Source organism: Gracilinanus agilis, chromosome 4 (genome assembly GCF_016433145.1).
Source record: "Gracilinanus agilis isolate LMUSP501 chromosome 4, AgileGrace, whole genome shotgun sequence".
NCBI lineage: Eukaryota > Metazoa > Chordata > Mammalia > Didelphimorphia > Didelphidae > Gracilinanus > Gracilinanus agilis.
Genome location: NC_058133.1, coordinates 448,263,314 through 448,288,727, shown reverse-complemented (window position 1 = coordinate 448,288,727; position 25,414 = coordinate 448,263,314). Strand labels below are relative to the sequence as shown.

The 25,414-nt window shown below is 35.6% G+C and overlaps 1 protein-coding gene across 3 annotated transcripts in view; it reads right to left on the bottom strand.

Moving 5' to 3' along the window:
• CDC14A (cell division cycle 14A) overlaps positions 1-25,414 on the bottom strand; it is a 248,117-nt gene that overhangs the window by 9,602 nt on the left and 213,101 nt on the right. For 2 of the 3 annotated variants that reach the window (XM_044672153.1, XM_044672152.1), the window contains 3 exons: positions 21,073-21,123; positions 19,152-19,271; positions 17,736-18,249 (listed from right to left, as the gene is read on the bottom strand). In XM_044672153.1, coding sequence (XP_044528088.1) covers positions 17,814-18,249; positions 19,152-19,271; positions 21,073-21,123 — 607 coding nt within the window. In that variant the 3' untranslated portion in view covers positions 17,736-17,813. Of the gene's footprint in view, positions 1-17,735; positions 18,250-19,151; positions 19,272-21,072; positions 21,124-25,414 lie in introns of those variants that run through there. The other variant, XM_044672154.1, reaches the window with a different exon arrangement.

Sequence of the window (25,414 nt, the reverse complement as noted above, 5' to 3'; positions counted from 1 at the left end):
AAGGAAGGAAGAAGGAAGGAAGGAAGGAAGGAAGGAAGGAAGGAAGGAAGGAAGGAAGGAAGGAAGGAAGGAAGGAAGGAAGGAAGGAATCTTTCTTTTGTCTTAGAATTGATACTAATTATGTAAGGGCTAGGCAATTGAGTGAAGTGATTTGTCCAGGGTAACACAGCTAGAAAGTGTCTGAGATCAGATATGAACCCAGGTTCTCCTCACACTAGACCTAGTACTCTATTCACTGTGGCACCTAGCTTTCTGCTTTTTTTCCCTTTTAATATTCCAGATTTGAAGAGGTATAGGTACTATGTTTTTGTAAATCAGAAGCTAGAAATAATTGACAGTCCATCTCTCTTCCTAATGCGCAAGGGTCCACTTAAACCCTCTGAGATAGACACTTATTTGCACATTCAAAGTTGTCAAGCGCAAACTGGCTAGGAATTTCAAGTAACTGGCTAAGAATCCATATAGTACAGTAAGAAGTAGTTTGTGCTCAAGGGAATTATGAACTGCTTGATTTCTATATGAACTGGAAAGACCTCCATGAATTGACGCAGAGTGAAATGAGCAGAACCAGGAGAACATTGTACACAGAAACTGAAATATTGTGGAACAATCAAATGCAATAAACTTTGCTACTAGTGGCAATGCAATGATCCAGGATAATCCAGAGGAATTTATGAGAAAGAACATTATCCACATCCAAAGAAAGAACTGTGGGAGTAGAAACACAGAAGAAAAACATATGATTTATCACTTGGTTCTATGGGTATATGATTGGGAGTTTTTGTTTTAAAAGATCACTCTGTTACAAATATGAATAATATGAAGATAGTTTTTGAGCAATAACACATGTATAACCCAGTGAAAATGCTTCTCAGCTCCAGGAGGGGGGGAGGAAAGAGTGGGAGGGAGAGAATGTGAATCATGTAACCTTGGGAAAATATTCTAAATAAAATAATTAATTGATTTTAAAAAGAAAAAAGAAGAAAAGCTACTCTAGAGGGGAGCATGCATTTGGGGAACATGCATTTATTAAAAGCTCCTTGTATGTATCAGGTTCTTGTTAGGTGTTTTATAAATATCTCATTTGATCTTCACAAACATCTTGGTTATATAAGTGCTATTATACTGATTTTACATTGAAAACTGAGGTAGAGACCCACAGCCATAAGTATAAGGCCAGATTTAAACAGATTTAAAGAACTTCCTGACTCCAGGCACAACATCCTACCTATTCACTATGTTGCTGAGCTACCTAAGACACTAGTAATTAGAGAAATAAAAGTTCAAGTACCTATCAAAATGGCAAAAATAACAAAAGAGGAGAATGGAAATGTTAGAGGAGCTGTGGGAAAAGAGGTTCTAGTGTACTTTTGGTGAGCTGTGAATCAATCTATCCATTCTGAAAAGCAATTTAGAACTATTCCCAGAAAGTTACCAAATTATTCATACCCATTGTCCCAGGTGTATCACTTATAGGTCTATACCCCCAAAAAAGAGAAAAATCATCTATGTGTACAAAAATATAGTCCTTTTTTTCATGGTAGCAAGCCTCGAAATTTAAGAGGATTAGGGAATGCCTAAACAAATTATGGCGTGTGAATTTAATGGTATATTATTGTGACATAAACACTTTGAAATGGATAATTTCAGAGGAAACTAGGAAGACCTTTATGACCTGAAGCAGAATTAAATGAGCAGAACAAGAAAACATTGTACACTGACACTTCAACATTATAGAGAACAACTCTGAAAGACTTTAGAACTCTGATCACTACAATGATAAACCATGAGTCCAAAAGAATGAAGATGAAATGTGCAACTCACAGTCTGACAGAGATGTAATAATTAGCTTAAAATGCAGAAAGAGACACACATTTTCAGACATGGCTGACATGGGAATTTGCTTTTTCCAAATTATTTTAAAATTTTATTCATTAGGGGCAATAGAAATGGAGTTTGGTAGGATAGGTTAAAAAATAAAAACAAGTTCTGCCTGAAAAATTAAAATTATAAAATATTAAAAATAAAACGAAGAGTTTTAGTAAAACCTAATGTGGAGTAAAGTGAATAGAATTAGGAAAACAATTTATGTGATGACAACTTCAATTCTGTAAACAATTTTGTAAGACTTTAGAATTCAGATCAATGAAATGATAACTAAGTCCAGAGGCCTAAAGATGAAGCATGTGACTCATCCCTTCCTGAGAAAAGTTGGGCTTAAAATGCAGAGGCATTATTTTTTAACATAATTGATATGATTAATTTTATTGGAATATGTATATTTGTTTTGAGTGCTTCTTTTTTTATTATTTAATGGAGGAACGAGAGAATAAATATTCACAATGAAAATACGATTTTAAAAATATTTAAAAGAAATAGACAGTTTTGGGGGGCAACAAAAATCTTCCTTGATTTCTTTCTTGGGGAAGTTTCAATTCTTCATTAAACATAGTTTTAGTTCCTACTCTGTGTATTAACTGTGCTAGACACGATTCCACAAAGTAATAAAAGACTGCAAATTTATTAAATAATATATAAATTGAACCATTAAATAATGATGCCTGGGAACATGCTATCAAATGGCAGCTGGACAATAAAAGAAATAGTTTAGAAGAGGGAATACTCTCCACCTTTACAATGGCCAAGGAAAGCTTTGTAAAATAAGGCAGGACTGGATCTGGGCACATAGGATATGTCAGGCAGACAGGGAAGAGTGTTCCAAGTAGATAATAAAGTGAAGTGTAGAGGCAGGAATGAGTTTGGCATGTTTGGGGTAGTAAATAAATAATCCATGTTGACTTTTTTTTTAAAAGATATCCTGGGAGTAGTGGGTGGTAAGAAATATATTTGGAAAGTAGCCTGAAGATGGATTATGAAGAATTTTGAATGACACCTACAGACTAAATAAAAATCCATGCCATAGGCTCTAGAATTTAGAAAATTATTAAAGGAAAAATGTTCAAGCAATCTCAGATGGGAAGCTACTAAAGGAATAGAAAATGGCCTAGAAGATATTACTCAAAAATGCCCATAAAACAATATCAGTAGTTATCAACTCATGTTAACTTTCTCAGCACTATGAAATACTTTGGAGAATGGCTCTATGCACATAAAGAGGTTATCCATGATAAAAAGAGGAGAAGGAAGCAAGAAAGTATTTGCATATTAATGTTTTATGAATGCTAATGTTCTTCTATACATAGTCATAAAAATGGCTGCCAGGGTTAGCTACTCTAAGTTCTTGCTGTTTTTGTCAGTTTTCAAAAAAAAAAAGCACTTGTCTCGGTAGACCAAAAGGCAGCATTAAAGTCCCTTTGACCCAAAATTAATCCACTAATTTGTTTCCACAATATGTGTTAAGAAGTGCACACAGAGAAAACTTTTTTTTCAACAATCCTCCAACTGTCAATATCCAGTGAGACAGAAAACAGTGGGAAAAGCAAATACACCCACCATAGCTATTTCCTAATGATATAGAGAAGGTCCTTTACAGATTCCCAATAGAGAAGGCAGTCCTTAGAGATGGGGAGGTCCTTCCCATCCTCCTGTCTGAGGATGATATTATACTATTAAGTCACAGAATTTTACAGGGAAACCTCAACAAGACTCACAGTCACTCAAAAGACATCAGTCTAGTAATCAAACCCAAGTGGATGAGGAATATACATTGAGTAGATCATAACATATGATGTCCAGGTAGACCATTGAATTATTTTATCTTAGACAGGAACTAAAGATGAAAAATGAGTGGAGCCTAGCAGTCTAGAGCAAAGAAAGTTGGCTGAACTGCAGTTGGGAAATTATGTAGCATTTTCTATATACCTGAAACAAAATCTCTTCTTTCATATTAATATTCTGTTAATGGCAAACATTTGTAAACAAGTAACAACGCAACCTCCTAAAATTCAAAGTAGGCAAAGGAAACACAAAAGGTTTTTGTGTTTCCTTTGCACCAGTGATGACTTACATATAAGAAGTGGTAAAGATATCACAAGTGATGACTTACATATAAGAAGTGGTAAAGATATCACAAAAGAATATATATGTGTGTGTGTATATACACATATATGATATATAAGGAGGTTGGCTGTTGGAATTTGCACCGGTACCCACAAAAATAGTAACAGAACTAGAAAAGTCTCTTCTATGTTAGATAGCTCCCCTCTGAAGGCATAATAAGAGAATGAACATAGATATAAGACATGGAATGGTTATAACCTGCGCTGATAGGAGAAATATTGATATCAATGAAATCCATCAATAAAAAGACATTCAATAAACACTCACTGTGTGCAAGGCATAAACAAAAAGTAAAAAAGAAAAAAGGAAAGCTCTCAATGAGCTATATTCTAGAGGGAGACAATGTGTACATAAAAAGGCATATACAATATTTATAAAGAGTAGCTAGAAGAAGGTAAGTTTAGGTCCTAATAGTTAGGAATCGGGGCAGGGAATGGGAAAAGTAGCCTGGAGAAAGTTGGATTTGGGCTGAGTTTTAAAGGAAGCTTCAGAAAAGTCACTTAAATTCTGTGGGTCTCCATTTCCTCATCTTCTAAAATTTGAAGGTCAGCCTAAATGGTCTCCAAGGTTCCCTCCAACTCCAAGATTCTTTGACTAAGCAAATTTTATAGTTTGAATATATACATATATATGTATATATATATATAATTTTCCTATTGTCATTAATCTACCATTTATTCATGGTAAAACAAGGAATAAGCCTGAAGTCTCTTGACTCTTAGTGCCACAGACCAGTTGTACATCTCTAGCACTAACCCTTTCTTGAGGTTCAGACCTATACCTTCAATTGCCTGCTGCAAATTTCACAAAATTACTTTATCAGAACACTAGAAGGTACCCCACAGATTACCTAGTTTAGTATAAAACTGCATGGGAATCTCTTCCACAATATCATTAACAAGTAAGTAGTCCTTCAGCTCCATTGAAGGAAAATCCACTATCTCCTTCATTCTCTTAGTGCAGCCTAATATTAGATTAGACATTGTAGCTGCCATGTCACACCATTGATTCAAGTTGACTTTGAAGTCCACAAAAAAACCCAAATCTTTTTCGCAGGAACTATTGTCTTGACATCCTGTACTGGGAAGGATTTTTTGAATCAGTAAGTAAGATCCTAAGTATAGATATTCCTATTTAATTTCATTTTAATCATTTGGCTAATTGTTTTAGCCTGTCAAAAGCTATTATTCATCAGTTAACCCTCCCAGTTTTTCATTTTTTGCATATTTAATAGACATACTACCTATGCTTCCATTTATCATTGCTAAAATTTTTGAACAACATAGAGCCAAAGAGAATTCCACCAGCTCCTTGAGCTACCTCTACTCTAAGCCATGAGGCAAAGAAATGTATGGTTTTAAATATAAAGATGATAGTTCCTATATTGAAAATTAGTGACTGCTATTTGAGTAGGTCTGAGTCCACTCATTTATCCCACGCTGTCCACAAAGATAGTATAAGACATTTTGTCAAATGCTTTAATAAAATCCAGGAGTAAGTACTAGGACTAATAGCATTCTCATGATCTAATAGTCTATAACTGTCAAAATAACTGTCAAAATGAAAATAAGTTTAATCTTAATCATCACCACTTCTTTCTAAACACTTCTTTTAATAATACATCTTTTAACTTTGCAAATTTTGAGTCTTGACTTCCATTCAATGGTTCCAATCAATGGTCTTGGCTTCCATTTGTGTGTCCTTATCAACATATTAAGCTCAAAATGTTTCAATTAAACATATTTCCTCACTAAGCAGTCTCCTCCTTTTGACTTACTTCCTTCCTCTCAAGCATCCAAACATAAAAACCTTGATAAGTAAGTACTAAGCATCCATTCCAAAGCAGAAGAGTAGTAAATGGACAGGCAATTGGGGTTAAGTGATTTGCCAAGGGTCAGACAGTTAGGAAGTGTCTGAAGTCAGACCTGAACCCAGGAGCCCCAGTCTTCTCCAGATCTTGCTCTTTATCCCCTGAGCCACACCTCATTGTTCCTTCAATAGAATTTAAACTCTTTGAAGGCAAGACAATTTCATTTTCAAATGTGTTCCCAAGTACCTAGCCCAACAGCTATTCTACAATAGGTGCTCAAAAAATGCTTGTTGATTAATTGATTGATAAGCAGTGTGTGCTGATGCCTCATCAGTATCCTATTCCCCTGAAACTTCTCCCTCCCCCTGACTGGACAAAGTGAAGGGTGGAGACCAGATCCTCAATTTTAAAAGGATGCCCCTGGCAATTATCTTTTCACTTCTCAGAGGGCTACACTCCTCTGGATTTCACCATACTCCACGTCAAGCACTCTCCCCTTATTGCCTCCCCTTTTTCAGATTCTTTTTATGTGCTGTCTTTTCCCATTAGATTTTGAGTTCCTTTGTATCCTAAGTACTTAAAGGACACATATAGGTACTTAATACATGTTCACTGACTGACTGACTAATATGGAAAACAACTAGACTCAGAAATCCTCCATCAAAGTAATTTTAAAGCAGTTTAACTTTGTCCTGAATTTAAAGAAGTTATTATTTAACCTTTAGGTAGAAAAGGAATAGTTGACCTTAATAAAGAAAACAAGTACACATGGCATGGAGAGCATAAAAATGTGCAGCTAACATTAGTGAAAGGCCCTTGGAATGCTGTAGCAGATAAAATACTAGTCGGGGAGTCAGGAAGACCCAGGTTCAAAAGCTGCTTCAGACATTCATTAGATGTCTGACCCTCAGTGTTTCAATTCCCTCACCTGAAATATAGAAAGAGTATAAAATAGAAATAGTCAAAATACCCACCTTCTCTAGTACTATTAGTTTAACTGAGTTAATATATATCGTAGGTTCTGGGTACCTTAAAAGCTTTTGTAAATGCCAGTAGTAGTAGTAGTGATGATAAATATTATAATCATCATATTTAAAGCCACACATTTCTTTGTCTCATGACATTAGAGCAGAATAGTCCATGGTGCTAAGTATAAAGTAATGGTGGTTCAAGCATGCTAGAAGGACCCTGAGTATGAGTCTAGAAATGAACTTCCTTTAAGGACTGACAACTAAAAATTGAGAGACTCATTATCTTCAGAGTAATGAATGTGCTGCCCACAGCAGCTCATGAAGGCTGGGTTGTTCTCTACATTGGTGCTGGGAGTACCCACATAATCACAGATCTTTGAAATAATAGGGTAAGAGTAGGTTGACAGAGGAGGACTTCACCTGATCCTACAGTTTCCCCCTTCCTCTCAGGCTTCTTAAATCATGATTAGTCATATAAACAAACCTCACAGAAGAGTATGGCAAGAACTGACAAAACCAACTCTGTATTTATGAATATCCACTAAGGAGAAAGACAAAAATTTCATGTTGGAAAGAACCTCAGGGGCCATCTAGTCTAATTCTTCTAGACTCCCTTTTATGAAAGCTAAAACAAATGTGGTACCTCTTCAAAACCAATTCTAAACATTCTATCTATCTTGTCACACATTCAAACACAAAACATTGTGTCTGCCTTTGAATCTTGGAAGCAAGAGCTAGAAAATAGCTTAAATTGACTAATAATAAAAGTATTCCCATTTCTTACCAGACTTCCCTTTTACATTTTCTGATACTTTATTTTTTTAATAGAAAATTTTATTTAATTAATTTAGAATATTTTTTCCATGGTTACAAGATTCAAGTTCTTTCCCTCTCTTCCCTGTAACCCCCTCCTATAGCTGATGCACAATTCCACTGACTGGGTTTTACATGTGTCATTGATCAAGACCTATTTCCATATTATTGATATTTGCACTAGGGTGACAATATCCCCAATCATATCCCCATTTCTGATATTTTAAATAAACATATACTGAACATTAAGATTCTCAAAAATAGCTCATTTTATCTGAGGTCATCAGACTAGAGTTTGGAAAGTATTTAATAACTAAGGTATAATGGATAAAGTTTTAGTCTTAAGAGTTAGGAACACCCATGGTCACATAACTAAGACATATCTGAATCCAGACTTGAACCCAGATCCAGTGCTGTATCCACTGTACTACTTAGCTGCTGCCACCATGTACTCTTTAATCTAATGACACTGAATTCCTTACTGTCCCTCACACAATTCATTCTTATTTCTCAACTCTTTGCACGTTCACTGGCTCTCCTCCTATTCCTAGAATTCTCTTTCATCATCTCTTTCTCCTAGCTTCCTTCAAGTCCCAAATTCAAATCCTACCTTCTACAAAAAGACTTCTCTCATCTACCTCATCCTAGTGTCTTCCTTCTGTTGAGTATCTCCAGTTTGTCCTGCATATAGTCATTTGCAAATTGTCTCCCCCATTAAGATTGTAAGCAACTTTAGCTAAATCCCCCAATCGATAAATGGGCAAGGGACATGAATAGGCAATTTTCAGATAAAGAAATCAAAACTATCAATAAGAACGTGAGAAAGTGTTCTAAATCTCTAATAATTAGAGAAATGCAAATCAAAACTCTGAGGTATCACCTCACACCTAGCAGATTGGCTAAAATGACAACAGGGGAGAATAATGAATGTTGGAGGGGATGTGGCAAAATTGGGACATTAATGCATTGCTGGTGGAGTTGTGAACTGATCTGGATTTGCCATTCTGGATGGCAATTTAGAACTATGCCCAAAGGGCTTTAAAAGACTATCTGCCCATTTTGATCCAGCCATAGCACTGCTTGGTTTATACCCCAAAGAGATAATAAGGGAAAAGACTTGTACAAAAATATTTATAGCTGCGCTCTTTGTGGTAGCAAAAAATTGGAAAATGAGAGAATGTCCTTCAATTGGGGAATGGCTGAACAAATTGTGGTATATGCTGGTAGTGGAATACTATTGTGCTCAAAGGAATAAAGAACTGGAAGAATTCCATGTGAACTGGAATGACCTCCAGGAATTGATGCAGAGTGAAAGGAGCAGAACCAGGAGAACATTGTACACAGAGACTGATACACTGTGGTACAATCGAACATAATGGACTTCTTTACTAGCAGCAATGCAATGACCCAGGACAATTCTGAGGAACTTATGAGAAAGAAAACTAGCCACATTCAGAAGAAGAACTGTGGGAGGAGAGACACAGAAGAAAAACAACTGCTTGAACACATGAGCTTATGGGGATATTATTGGGGATGTAGATACTAAACAATAATTCTAGCCCAACTATCAATAATATGGAATTAGGTTTTGATCAGTGATACATTGTAAAACCCAATGGAATTGCGTGTTGGCTAAGGGGGGAGATAGTGGAATTGTGGGAGAGGGAAAGAACATGAAATATGTAACTATGGGAAAATATTCAAAATAAAAACTTAAAAAAATAAATTAAAAAAAAGATTGTAAGCTCCTTGAAAGCAATTACTATTATCTGCCTTTCTTTGTATCCCCAATATTTAATATATGACTTGGAACATAGTAGGTACTTACTAAATGCTTGTTGACTATCAAAATTGTGGCTCAATATAAACTTTAGGTTCAAATGTTCAAAACTGTTAGAATCTCTCAATTAAATAATAGCATTCAATTTAAGATGTCACGACACGAAGAGATGGAAAAAAACCATAGCAACATCAAAAAACCAAAGACAAATAGAAAGGAATGATTATCAAGTCTTAGTGATTAAATATTAATACTTCAAGTGAGGATAGACTGACAGTGTTCAAAGTAAGAAATAAAGGAAAAACCTATCTATTCAAACAGGAAAAGTTAAGAAATACTACTGGAAACTGAAGGCTGTTTAAAATAATATAGTGAAATAGCAATTGAAATTTAAGGGCTTTTTATTCAATCTGCAAATATCTCAGTTAGAAAAAACTATGTGAGGGGGCAGCTGGGTGGCTCAGTGGATTGAGAGCTAGGATTAGAGACTGGAAGTCCTAGGTTCAAATCCGGTCTCAGACATTTCCTAGCTGTGTGACCCTGGGCAAGTCACTTAAGCCCCATTGCCTTGCCCTCACCACTCTTCTGTCTTAGAACCAATACACAGTATTGATTCTAAGATGGAAGGTAAGGATTTAAAAAGAGAGAGAAAAAGAAATAACTAGGTGCTGGCTTTTGTGGCACAATACCTATAATTCTAGTTGCAAGGAAGCTCAGATGCAATTGGTTCTGCCAAGCAAGAGTTTATACTAAGTTCAACATCAATAAGGTAAGCATCCTAAACAAGAGTCATCCTGTTGCTTAAGGAAAAATTCATTACTTTAGGTCAGAAATGGGGCAAGTAAAAGCTCCCAAGCTCATCAGTAGGAGAATCATCCCTGTGAGCAATCAGTCTTTGAACTTTGAAGAAGTAAACACAATCTTTTAAAAAGAAACAAAATAGAGATAACTATGTAGGTCTAGATTTCCAATGGGGAAGGAAGGAACGTGTTAAAGATCCCCTAGCCATTTAGCAGCTGCTTACTGATATGACAATATTCTAATGCTGAAGTTTATATGACACTTATCAAATCTATCAGGAACTGAGCCATTCCTCAATTGATAGTCAAAGGATAGGCAGTTTTCAGAAGAAGAAATCAAAGCTATAAATAATCACATAAAATTTTTTCTAAATCATTATTATTTCAAGAAACACAAATTCAAACACAACTCTGAAGATATCTCATAATTATCACATTTGGTCAACGTGACAGGAAACGAAAACAACAAATACTAGAGGAGATGCGGTAAAATTAGGGCCCTTGTAGTATAGGATTAATAACTTTGTCATGTTGGCCTGGGGCAACCTGTCAGTTGCCCTGGTTGGAATGTTGACGGTGGCATGAGACATAGGGCAAAGCACCAACTGCCAGTTGGGCCAAGAGTATATAAAGCCCTGGAGACCCAGGGCTGGGGTCTTTTCTTCCCTGACTTCTTCCCTGATTACTCACTTATCCCTTACCCCCTGGGGCCCTGGGTGGTGGGAGTGAGAACATGGGTAGCTTAGGCCTAGAATATGGTTTAAACCAATCCTGCAGAACAATTTACCAATACTATTAGCACAACTGGCAATTGGTGCTTTGCCCTATGTCTCATGCCACCGTCAACATTCCAACCAGACTAAATGCATTGTTGGTAGAGTTGTGAACTAGTCCGATCATTCTGGAGAACAATTTGGAACTACAACCAAATGGCTATAAAATTGTTTATACTCTTTGTCCCAGCAATACCACTACTAGATTTCTATCCCAAAGAGATCAAAGAAAAAAAGAAAAGGACTGTTTTGTACAAAAATACTTATAACAGTTCTTTTTGAGGTGGTGGTAAAGAACTACAAATTGAGGGGATGCCCATCAATTGGTGAATAGATAAACAAGTTGTGGTATATAATTATGATGAAATACTATTTTGCCGAAAGAAATAATGAGTAGGATAGTTTCAGAAAAAAAAAAACTAGGAGGATTTATATGAACTGATACAAAGTGAAGTGAGCAAAACCAGGACAGCATTGTGCACAGTAACAGTAATATTGTAAGAATGATCAACTGTGATAGACTTAGCTCCCTCCGATCAAGACAATGACCCAAGAAACTTCCAAAGGACCCAGGATGAAAAATGCTATCTACCTCTAGAGAGAAAACTGATTAACTGAGTACAGATTGAAGTATACTTTTTAAACTTTCATTTTCTTGGGATATGTGTGTATGTCTATCTTTTGCAAAATGGCTAATATGGAAAATTAATTTCATATAGCTTGTCTTCTCATGGAATGGAGGAGGGGCAAAAGGGGCAAGACAAGGGGAAAAGAATTTAGAACTCAAAAAAAATTTAAATTAATGTTAAAAATGTTTTATATATAAATGGGAAGTATTTAGTTAAATAAGTATATTAAGCTGGAAAAAATATTCTAATGCTGAAATCTAGTGATCTATGTCTGATTTAACTCCTACTCTAGTTTACAATTAAAAAAAAAATTTTAATTTAATATTTTTAGAAAATAAGAATACTTTGCCATGTTCCTATCATATATTTATCCTAGACAGACTTTGTAGTAATATATACTTTCTCCAAGGAAAGCAGTCTTCAAAACTACAACTCAAGATCAAAATAAAACTGGGCCCTTACCATAATACCAGTCCAGAAAATTTAATCCTGATTTAAGTGTAAATGAATAACACTAGGATAAACAATTTAATTAATTCCTATGATCAAACATCAAGTATTAATGATCTATTAATATATAACACATATATTATACAGATATTTCCAATTCACCTGTACCTATCTTGTACATAATTGTTTAAATGTTGTCTCCTCTATTAATTATGAACTCATTGAAAGCAAGGACTATCTTTCTTTTGTTTTCTTTGAATTCCTAAAGGTAGAATATTGCCTGGCATATAGAAGACATTAAATAAACTGACTAACTGGCTCAGGATATTTTAAGGATAGATAAAAGCATGAGAAAAGAAAAACATAATGGAAGAAAGGAGTAAGCATGTGGTGAGTGGGGTAGGGAAGCCTAGGATAATAGAATGACTGTAATACAGGATTCATATTACAGAATGGTAGAGAAAAAAGCTATATATTTGATGGTGAATCTGGAAGTATTTTTCTTTTTGAATTAAAGCGTCAGGGATTCAGAGAAGATAACCAAAAGAAAAGACCAGCTAGGCTAGTAGATAGGTCACAAACGAATGTTTGAATCACAAGTAACTTTAGTCATCTTCTAGTCTAACTACTTCATTTTACAGATAAGAGAGCTGAAGTCTAAATGGGTTAGATGATTTGCCCAAGAAGACACAATTAGTGAATTACAGACCAGAACTCAACCTAAGATCTTCCAAATCCAGTGATTTTAGATCAAGGGAATTAGAATGTGGAGGGGAAAAAAAGAAATCTGAGAAACACTAGAGAAGCAGAACTGAAAGTATATCCAATCTCCCTGAGAAAGTAATGCTCTGAAAGATATACAGACTAAATAATGTACTCTATAGTATGCTATAGAGAAAACTACTTAATAGTCAACCACGTAAGAATTTTTTTAATGAGGCCATATCCAAACTAGAGAAGAACCAAGGTAAATAACAGCAACAATCAGCATTTATCTAGCCCTTAAAGGTTAATAAAGTGCTTTGCATCCATTATCTCATTTGAGTCTCACCACAAATCTGTGAAGTGGGTGCTACAGTTATTATAATCCACATTTTGTAGATAAGAAAACGGAGGCTGCTGGATTATGTCACTTGCCCAAGAGGAAGAATCAGAGGTAGTAATGAATCCCAAGACCCGAGCAAACCAAAGGAGCTTCTTGTTCTCTAGCCCTGTAGCATGGGTAAGAGACCTGAAATTTGATGGGCCATATGAATCATTATAAAAACCACATGTACCAAAAGGTTTAGATCATAGAATCATAGATTTAGAATTAAAAGGGACCTCAGAACAAATCAAGTCGAATCAGCTCTTTTTACGGATAAGGAAACTGAGGCACTGAGCAGTTACATTTGAAATCATGCCTTCAGTGTTCTATCTACTGTTTCATGCTGGTACCTTCCTTCTCTGTACTACAAGATTCTATCCCCAGAAAATGAAGATAACGACAGTCACAAACCCCAATAGTCTCTAAAAAATTGCATTTGTTTGTTATAATTTTTGTTATCAGTATTAAAGATATTTTCTTAATCTCTCCCTCTGATTCTTTAAGAGGCAGAAGAGGGGGATTTCTAGGTGGAGCAGAGCTGGACAGGAGTCAGTGTGCCAGAGCTGAAGATCCCATTTCTCCTACCATTTAATCCTTACATCAGATGAATAGTGATGCAAAAATAAGGTAAAAAAAAAATTAGCATTGTGGTATAATAGAAAGTGTTGGATCTGGTGTCAGGAAGATTTGGGTTCAAATTTAGCTTCTGACATTTCTTCGCGATTCCCACTTGCCAGGTTTGTTGTGAAGATCAAATGAGATAATGGAAGTAACACACCTAGCAAACTTTAAAGTGCTACATAAATGTCTACTTAGTATCATTATTGTTATAAATATAGTATTATAATAAAATGTAATAATGTGAAACATTTTATAACATAAAATATTTGTTAAAGATATTAAAATGACAATCACTATTCATCATGATTGTTACAGTTTGAATCTATCTCATATTTATTTTTCTATTTCTGATAGTATCAAAGTTGGTTCATTAATAAAACCACAGGTAGCTCCGTTGCTAAAAAAGTCGCAAACGAGGAACAAATTAAATTTAGGATTCCTAATAAGCATTTCTGGGGAGGGGCAAGGTATTTTTTTTATAAAGAAGTTTCATGGCCTTTGGAAACTAGGTATTTAATTGTTTCATTAACTGAAGCATAAAAACTCACACAATCTAAATATAAGAATAATATAAAAATTTTAATACATGACAAAACTCTCACTGAATTTTTTCCTCTCTGAAAATTTTGCCCACTCATTCCCTTAACTGGAAAAGTTCTCCAATTAGCAGGGGAGGAAAAATCAGTCCGTTGACAAAAATGAAGTTATTTAGAATGACATCATTACTACAAGAAATCAAGAGCAAGAAAGGGATCGATCTTTTTTTAAAAGATGGAAATAAAGTTCAACAATTGCCCTGTTTTTGTCGAAACCATGCATTCTTCATTGTTACTTCTTGTCATGTATGCTAAAAATCTTTAATGACAGAATGTGTGTTTTTTACATGCATAGTTTTTCTGACAGTTCCATAAAGCGACAAGTAAAGCTTTTCAAAGAAAAACATTAATTGTAGTTTTTAAAAGCATAAGGTTTCTTCTAGACCCCAACAGCAATTCTTTTAAAATCAATTTTTTTAATTTATTAAGCTCCTACTATGTTCCAGACACTATACTAGGCAGCATTATTCCCAAGAGGGCTTAAGGCTAACGTTATTAGAAAAAATGAAAGACAAGACCATTTTACTTGCCACAATAAAGAAACTAGCCTTGGCAGCCAACATAAATTTCACATTCAAATTAATCCACATAAATGGGAGTTTCCATGTGAATTCAGGCTTTTTGTCAGCAACCCACTGGGAGTCAAAATGCCCAGCCATTGTTGGTAGGAGGCTTTCCAAGAAATGACAAAAGAGGACAAGACTTATTCTTGCTACTCTTTCTTTAGTAGAGGCAGGAAGAAAAAGAGAGAAGAAAACTGTGTCATGCTGGACAATTCTATATAGAAATGATTTCCTTTAAAATGAGATGACAAATTTAAGAGGGAGAAAGTTAGTGTAGCAAGGAGCAGCCCACACAGACTATTATTTTAAATTCAGTTATTGGAAAACTCTTCCACTCCAGACAGAGGATGGCTGAGTAGAAGGGGAGAGGAAAAGAAATAAAGAGTTATAGAGTAAGACAAAAATGTTATATAAAATCATCTGGGGTGGGGGAAAAGCAATAACCAGGTAAAAGAAGACGTTTAAAATTTCTAGGATCTTCAGTAGCAAGAAGAAAGATTGAAACTCAAATAACCAATTCCCCAGGCATTTATATCTGACATACGTGACTTATGCAGACCTTTCTGCTCTTTTCTGCTCTTTCTAATCTCCTAGAGATATATGCATATTCATTTATGCATGACACCTAATCCCAAAATAAAAGTCTGTAGCAGTTAAGAACAATTGTCAGGGTTGTTGTTCAGTAAAGTTAAGTTGTGTCCCACTTTTTCATGACCTCATCTTAGGGGTTTCTTGAGAAAGATACTGGAGCAGTTTGCCATTTCCTTCTCCAGTTCATTTTACAGGAAACTGAGGCAAACAGAGCTAAATAATTTGCCCAGTCACACAGCTAGTAAGTATCTAAGGCCAGGAAGATGAATCTTCCTGATTCCAAGCCCAGCGCTCTTTTCACTATACCATCTAGCCGCCCTTAAGAACAATTATCAAATCACAGTTTTGTTTATCATTCTACTATGAAGCATAACAATTAGCTTGAATAAAAAGTATCTGTTAATTACAAGCACCCAAATGTGAAAATATTTCCTTAGATGCCCTGTTGTGAACATACTCATAAGAAATCAAATACATTATTATTTACATTAAAAAACCCAGTTACATAGGTTTGCATAGGGTTGATTCACAGATGTTTTATAGAGTGTGATCAGTAACATCAACATATCTTGTCTATTTGTTATCTATTATGCCTACTTGTTTCATCCATCCATCCCCTCTAATCAAAACTACACTTTGATTTAGAGGATTTGGCTAAAATACCTTAGAAGAAGAGTATGAAATAATGGGATTGATCCTTCTTGAGGGTATTTGAATTTTAAGAGAAGAGCTTCTTAAGGCAAAAGCATCTCTAATTAGTGGAAATATTTAGGAAAGCCCTTCCTTACAGATGAATGTTTTGAAGGCAGAGACACAAGGCAGGGGAAAGGCAGGATCCAAACAGATTTCTTTTCTTCTTCCAGGATGGCAAGATCACTACATTGCAAGGGAGCCCATGTCATGTCGCATCCTGAATTGTTACAAAGTTCTGTGTGTAAATTGCCCACTTCCCTTTTTTCAACAATTACTTTGATTGTTAACACTATAAAAACCTACTCTAAGGTCTTTGGAGAAACATGGGATGGACATTTTTTCTTGAAAATAGATATTTACATAACTAGAGATGAGATAAACTGTGTTAGCATTTTTAAAAATCTATCAAAATGGAAAATGTAGGTAAAAGACCTCTTCAGATACTACTCAGGTTTACTTATTTTTTTAAACCCTTACATTCTGTCTCAGAAACAGCTCTAAGACAGAAGGACAAGGAGTGGGCAACTAGGATTAAGGTCAGGGTTCACACAACTAGGAAGTATCTGAGGTCAAATTTGAACCCACCTCCTCCTGACTTCAGGCCTGGCAGCTCTATCCCCTGTGCTACTTAACTATAGGTTGACCTATTTTAATAGGTCTATCAATGCCTTAGGCTTGTAGCTTTTACTTATGAGCTGAAAAGCTCAAAATTCTATTTAAATTTATTATTTCATCTGTGCCCACAAATCAGCAAAATGCAAATGGAATAACAAACAAAAATTGATTAAGGAACTTGTTCCAGATACATAACAAGTAAAGAGTAGAATAAGAACTTGATCAATCCCTTATCCATGACAGTATGGGATACCCCTATATTTACTGGTCATTTTATCTTGTGGTTTTCCTCTCTAATGTTTCTTGACCAGGCTCTGGATTTACTTAGTTGTATTTGCCAGAAACAAGTCATTTAGACTCACCTAAGGTTCGTTTTCCTCAGGTATAAAATCTGAGCGTGAAAAGATGACCTCAAGGATGTGTTTAATCAGTTAAAGATCTATGATTCTAGTTTGCATGTAATTTTATGAATGTTAAACTATCATTAAAAAAACTACTATATAAACTATTATTTGAAGAAAAAACATATATACAGGCCAAACTCAAAATTTGCATCAGCCAACAATTCAGAAATATTTTCCACATAACCCAATTCACACTAAGCTGGGTCACATGTTTCAAAGCATGGCATGATATATGTTTCTGGAAAAAATACTACTCATTCCCTACATTTTAAATAAAAATGGTTTTTTTAGACATACATTTACATCATGAAAGATATAGCTTTTTCACTCTAACTTAATGTGACAAATCACAATCCTAAGATTGGGCACCAAATAATCTAAATGATTTAAAAAAAAAAACCTAAAAGTAATTTAAATAAGTTTTGCTTTTGAAATAAATTAAGAGATTAAAAGTGTGTTTCCCTTCTATGAGCGACAGCTAAAAAAAAAAAAAGAATGAAAAAAGAAGAAAAACCCGGTTGAAATTTGGCATTTACTAAAAGAAGAGGAGCAGGCAGAATTTATGTGTTAAGACAGTTTCAAAAAAGGGGGAAGGAATCAGAAAGCTTCTTTGACACTAGTAAATTTCTTTGGTGGTAGCTTTGGCTGAGAAGGCAAGGTACAGAAGTTTCTTTCGGGGTTCTGACCAAGAGGTGCTGTCTGCGAACTTACAGGGATGGAACGGCTCAGGAATCTTGATGAAGAAGCAGAGAGGCCAGTGTAAGGTCGGAAGATGTACTCATCTGCCTTGGCGCTGTGTAGGGTGGCGTGGCTGTTCAGGGTGCTGCCAGCACTGGTGCTCCGGTTGTACTGGTTGTTGTTGAGCTCAGGGTAATTTCTGGCAGGTGACTGTGAGCTGCCATTCAAGTGGTTGGAGAAATGGTTGACTGTATAACCTGTCCTAGTGGGCGGTGTGGCCTTTTTGCTCTCTGAATCATCTGTTGCAGCATGCAGGTTCCCTAGAGAACTGGCTAGTCGAGTATTTATGGAAAAGCTGAACAGAAACACATGTGGGGGGGAGGGAAAAACATACACAATGCATATCCAGGTAAAGAATTCATGATTTTAAGACATATATTTAAGACACTAAGGGAAAGCGATGAGGACAATTCTGATAAACATAAATGATGATCGAACAAACTCCTTGGTCTCTCTCGATGGTGTTGTTATATGTTGCTTATACATGGACTTAAACTTCTGCTGCCGAAAACAATTATTTAAGGCAGAAGAAGCTGGGTTAAATGCTTTGAATCAGGATCTCGAAATAAAACATCTGGGGTCCTTTATGTTCCAGGGAGCACAAATTAAATGAAAATGGCTTTCTTAGAAGAAACAACAGATTTTAGTATGTAACATTTAACTTAGTGTACAGTTATTCAATTTAAAGCCTATGTCAATGGTCACTGACAAATTTAGGTTCCAACCACATATATCATGTGCATTATAAAATAAGAAATGAAAATATTATTATCATCCTATTTTATATTTACAGATTACAAATTCACAGGGGCTGCCAAAGTTTGAGGATGACTACTATAAAGGGGAAGGGGATTACACAGTAGGCCTTTACACAAAGTTCTGCTCTGTAGTCTTGTACCCAATTTAATGCTGGCAGAGAGACAGAACAAAACTTTCCAAATATCTCTTAATAATACTAGTGCCCCCCCACCCATTACCTCTTCTCACCTTCAAGCCATCAATACAATCTACCCAACAACAGAAACCAGTTCTACCCCACACCTTACATTTGCCATCCCCCTTCTCGGAGGGCTCCATATGTTGTCTGCTGGAGTCACAGTCGTTTTCACAACACTGGCTAGGACTGAAACAATTTCTCACTCTGATTCCAAGAGAGTTAACGTACCTTCTTAAAGGAACAGAAGAAAGAAAACATACCTTCTTGTGCTCGAGCCTGAGGAGCATGAACTTCTATTTATTCTCTTGGCAGAGGCTGATGGGGACAATATCCCCTTGGAGGGCTTCAAAGGAGATATGCTGCCTTGTGAAGTGCTCACTCTTTGGAGAGAGGTGAGGAAGAACAGCATTATATTTTATTCACTTTGAAAATATTCAGTAACTTTTAAAACACAGAGAAGAAAAAAAAATTCCAACTAAGTAAAGCCAATAATAAAGGTCCCGTACACCAAACACATAGAAGGAACCTGGGACTGAAATGTGACCAAGGGACCTAATAAATATAATGGCTTAGCATGTCTGAGTTTTTGAAGGGTAATCCCAAAAATGACCCTCTAAGATAGGTGGTGCAAACATTATCTTCATTTTGCAAGTGAAAAAAGTTCAGAGCACCAAGTTAAATGATTTGCTTGAGGTCACATTTTATAACTGGAACTGGTCTGGTCTTCTTGAATTCCATGTCCAACAGCATTCTTTATGGCTTGCTTCTTGTTAAGGTTGCCACCAAATGTGCTAAATCCTAAACCAAAAGCTGCATTTGTTTCTCCCTCCTCTTAAGATATTCTGCAAAATGAGGACTTTAATTGTCTAATTCCATTGTCTCCCATCTCCTTTAGAAAGTACTTTGCCACTAAAACAAGGATAGGAAAAGTTACACAAAGAAAATGTTCCTATGCTTCCAGAGATTCAAGAGGGACTACACTACCTTTAGGCAACCACACAGGAGCCTCTCAAACAAAAATTTTAAGTGTTTGATAAGAGATGCTGAAGAAGAACCATTAAATAAACCTAGGCAGCTAGTAGCATAATGGATAAAACATTAAGCCTTGAGTTAGAAAAACCTAAATTCAAATTCCACTCAATTACTACCTTTGTGACCTTGAGCAAGAAATTAATCTCTCTGCCTCAGTTTTCTCAACCGTAAAATGGAGATAAGAAAAGCACTTCTAACCCAGGGTTGTAGTGAGGATCAAATGAGTTAATATTTGCAAAATGCTTGGCATATTGCCCAAGGTGCTTAATAAATGCTTGTTCCTCTTCCCCTTTTCTATTATTATTATTGTTATTGTTGTTATTATACCACTTCTTTGGCTATCACAAAGTTTTCAGACGGATTCTTAATAGTGCTGACTAGAGAAAAAATTGTGAATAGGAAAATACTGCTCATTTCCTCCTTAAAATGAAAAGACAGAAAATATTAAAGAGGGAAAAATCCATAAGCAGAAAGTGGCTATTCATATTTTTTCCATCTTGGAGCAACAGATACACTACAAAAAGAAAATTAAAAAGAAATCAGTCGTGAAAAAATATTTTACTTAAGAAAATCTAAATATGTAAAAACAGTCCTCCAGCTAGTCAGAGAAAAGCAGTAACCTTGGTAAAGTCATCTGTAAACTGATAAGATTGTATTCGATCTCTAAGGTCCCTTACTGTTCTAAAATTCTATGATCTTAAATCTCCTCTTAATGTCTAGATACAGTAATGCTATATGGATAAATCATTCTCTAATATATATCACAATGAAATGAATGGAGATTTAAAATAAAAATGAGTTAGGGATGGCAATATGGGATATAGTGGGAAAAGCATGGGTTTTGGAGTGATAGGACCTGGGTTCACTGATACTAACTACCTGTGTGACATCAGACAAGTCAACTAACTTCTCTGGGCTTTACTTTTCTCCTCTACAAAATGAAAGAGTTGGATGGATTGCCTTTCAGTCCCTTCCAGCTATAGAGTCTAAACTATGATACTCTGAAGTATCTTTTACACTGAGGACATCAAATTGGAAAACTCCAAATTCATGTGCTATTATTTTAATTTTTAACAATGCCCAATTTAGAAAATGTTCCAAAATATTATAGTTATAGACTATCCAGAAACCTGACTTTATCATTAGTACCTGTGAGGCTGTGACATTGATCTGGAGTGTAGTCTCACATCATCCAATCGACTGAAATCAAAAGCAGATGTTTACATATTACTAAAGAGTAAGGGAGCATTATTTTAATTCCTTATAAAAATATGTGCTAAAACAATTAAAAGGTATCCTCATGAAGTCACACTAGTGAAAATATTAAACTGGCAGGGAGAATCTTCTTTAAATATCATTTACATAAGAAGGTAGCTTATTTTTTAATGCTTACTTCTACCAGGTCTGGCTTTTTCCATTTTGCTAATGGTCTTTTAAACTGGCTACTTCTTGATTCCACAAAAAAAAAAAAAAAAAAAAAAAAAAAAAACTGCTATGATTCTCATTTTGAGGATCTTCTAAAACTTTATCCAAAAGAAAGCAAAGAAGAATTCCAAAAAAGATGGTAAAGTGAAAAGTTTAAGTCAAGTGCATCTCTTCCTCAAAAATTCCCCAGCAAAGACTTTAAAATGGTATCAGGTGAAGGAATGATCAATAAAACCAAAGGGAAATACCAGTAATATTCTCTATCTAGGCCAAGACTATACAGGAAGATGATCCATGGGCACTGGAGGACCTGAAGCCAGTTCAGTTTCCAACAAATAAGGTCTACTCAACCCTGACCTGTTGATGTTGAAGCAAAAGCTACTCAATTAGGTAACTGTCCAAAGAGACAGGATGGGGCAAATTGTGGGAAGCCAATAAGAGAATAGATAAAAATCTGAGACTCCTCTTTTGACCCCTTTTGCGATCCTTGTGATTTCTTGTTGAAAAGTATTGTGGCCTTATTGAAAAGCTTTAAGTTCCTAGCAAACCTGAATTTAAAGGATTAACACTGTTCCCCTTTGACCAGGAATGCTGCTGCCTGGTATAGCCAAGGCCAAAACCTTAGCAGGTACAATTCAACCCTGAGAAAAATATTCCCTGACTTGGCTTTCTGATAAGAACCCAGTCAAAATTCAGCCTTGGCCTTGGTCTGTTCTGAAGCCAATGTTTTGTGTTTTGATATGACATAATTTATAACTTCTGCGCATCTGTGAAGTTCTGGGGGGGGGGGAATCTTTTGTGTGAAATGAATCTTGAAACATATATAATAAACTCCATGCTCCTGGAGCCAGTGCTGGAGATATGAGGTAAAAGATTATTTCCTTATCAACTAAACTGTCCTTATCAGATTATCAGAGATGATAAAGAGATCTCAACAGCAAAGATGTGCTGAGACTTTCCAGATAGATTGAAGCTAGCATAATCTCCAATATCTGTTATATTGTTGAGGCTGATCAGTACCACAGAAGGCAACAAAACCAACTACCAAATGAGTCATTGCATAAGAAAAAGCAAACAAGAGAGAGACCTCAAAAGAGCACCTCAGATAAGAAAGGCAAGAGAGAATGATTTAGGAAGGGTCTGTATCTCTGTTTCAACAGTGAGTGTGGGCACAGCTCTCTGATACAGACAATGTATGTGGAAGAGGACCAGGAAACGGCCACATCATCTAAAACTGTGGGAGGGCAACAGCAATGACAGTAGCATTCAGACTACCTAGAAGGGTCACAAGACTGGGATCTAGCAAACCTATCCAAGAGAAAAAGAGGAGTAAAACTGTCTGATACACCTAAAATCCAGAGCTTTCAGGTAAAAGAAAATACCATAAGAGACTAGAAGCAAGAATTCAAATGCCAAGGAATCAAAGTCAGGATCATTAGACTATCCTAAAAATAATATAAGTAAGAAAATATTGGAAGACAATATACCAAAAGGCAAAACAAAAAGGATTAAATCCAAGAATGTTATCTGAAAAAATGAAAATTTTTTTTTTACCTTTACCTACAATAAAATGAATCTTTAATAGAATAGAGGACTATTAAGTAGCCCTGATAAAATACCAGAAGCTGAGTAGAATTGCAGAAATATAAACACAAGAGTCAAGAGAAATCTTGATAGGTAAATGTTATCACATTCAGTCATTTTGCAGTCATGTCCAACTCTTTGTGACACCATTTTGGGTTTTGTTGGCAAAAATACTGAAATGATTTGCCACTGCCTTTTCCAGGAAGAGGGAGAGTAGAATTAAGAAGGCAAAGCAAAATAAAACCCAAAATGGATCATCAATTGATTACTCAACCAACATTTATTATCTACCATGTGCCAAGCACCGTGTTAAGTGCTAGGGGTAAAAAAATAAATAAGAAAACAGTTCCACCTTCAAGGTGTTTGTATTCTAAAGATGGGGACCAAAGAACATACATAAATGTATAACAATTTAGGAAAGGAATATACTAGCAGATGCAGAGAGGAGATGAGACTGATGAAGTCTTTGTGATTCAAGTCTGGACCAGAGATTCTGAGAAATGGAGGCAAAGAGGGAGAGCATTCTAGGAATGAGGGATAACCTGGAATGGTTGGTGTCATATGTATAGCTAAGCAAGTAAGGCTAATCAGGTTGGTCTGCAAAGTACAAGGAAGAGAGTGACATAAAATTAGACTAAAAAGGTAGGAAAGGGACAGGTTATAAAAAGACCTATCACAAATTAAAAGGAAAGGAGATACTATTGACCATTATGGACAGAGGGTAGTTTTCATGAGCAAATAAAGGAGAGAGTAAGTAAAAGAGACAATGATGTGTGAGAATTAATTTTTTTAAACACCTTATTATTTTTAAATCCATGTCCTGGGTTATAAAGGCTTATGTTAGGGAGAATTCCTGAGCCACATCTTAGGTCCTGGTTTTCCATTCAGTCTATAGATTTTTGCATTCTCTTTGTCCTGAGAAATGTGTTCCTTTCACAGACTTGGGCTGATAGAAAAGGTTCTATAATAATATTTTTTCCTGTAGACATGCCTCACCTGTCAGTTTGGGGAAGGGCTGAGGGCCTCTTAATAAGCTATCACCAATGAAAGATGGCTTGGGCTAGTCAAAGGAGAGGCTAAATAATGATATGTATTTGTTTCTGGTCCAGGTCTTTCCATTTGTCTTGTGATGATCAAGAGAATTATTTGACCACAATTGGGATGTCTTGACCATTAATGAATTATTTTAAAATGAAAAACCAATCTCTCAAGATAATTTTAATTGCTACAGTTTGATCCAAATGAGAGTCTTTTTCTTCCACAGAGATTCCTTTTCTGATGAGTAAAAGGTAGAGGAAGTTTTATTCCAGTTCCTGATGATGAGATCTTTTATGGGTAACAATTATGTCTCATATGTATATGTTAAATGTATGTCTTTTGTGTGTACATGGTAAATGTATCATTTTGTAAGGTCTGTATGTCTTGGATGTTAGGTGTGTGTGAGTTAAATGTATCATTTTGTAAGCTGAGAACCCTGGAGTTGGTACATTGAGAATTCCAGGGTTGATTAACCTAGAGTGAGGAGAGACGGAAGTAGTTGTATGTAGTGATGGGTATTAAATTGGGGATCTGTGTCAACGTACTTGGTTTCTCAAGAAAAATAGGTTCTTGAGAAGTAGGAGGCCATTCAGAAACTGAAAGTGGCCAGGGTACCCTTGAAGCCCCTGGTGGAAGGAAGTAGGGTCTATAGAAATCTCTGTGAGATTCAGCTCTCAAGAAGAGTCTTGAGAAGCAGAGGAAGTCCTAGTTAATTAATTTATTAGTCACAATTGTGTACAACTTGAGGTTTTTTTTGTTTGGTTGTGTGTGTATGTTTGTGTCTGTCTGTGAGTGTGCTAAGAAACTGAAAGTGGAAAGAAGGAAGGTTTAAAAGCAGCTATAGTGGCAGAGGAGAGAGAATTTTTTTTTTCTAATGAACAGAAGTTTTTCTCTCCTGCCTTTGCTAAAGTCAACTTTTTACCTGGCTAGAATGAAAGACTTCAATTGGAATTTTTTAAAGCTTTGCTTTGGCTTTTGGCAAGCAAAGTCCTATTACTTTTTTAAGTGTATTTTTTCTTGGTTTCCTTATAAAATGTAGAAAAATCTTTGTTTTGTAATTTTATTCGTTCTGTAATAGGCAAGTGATTTTTCTCCTTCTTGGGTGTATTTCCAGATAGTGGCCAATATCTGGGGATTACAGAGATTTTGAAAATTAATTACAAACAGGTTATAAAAATTTCTTCTAAATTATGTTGTGAAAATGTTGGGCAAGTGAATTCCAACATAAATAGAAGTGAAAGTTATGTTAGTAGTTATAAAAGTTAGGTTTTAGTTGGTTGATAGCTATTTTAGATTGGAGTAATCCTGTTGAAGTATTTAGGATAAGTCAAATGTGTTATTTTAAATTAAAAGCAAGCTATTGGGTCAAATTGAACGTGGAGCTGAGTAATGAAAAAGGGGGAGGTCCCCTTTAGAAATTCCAGATTCCACGTAAATTGAAACG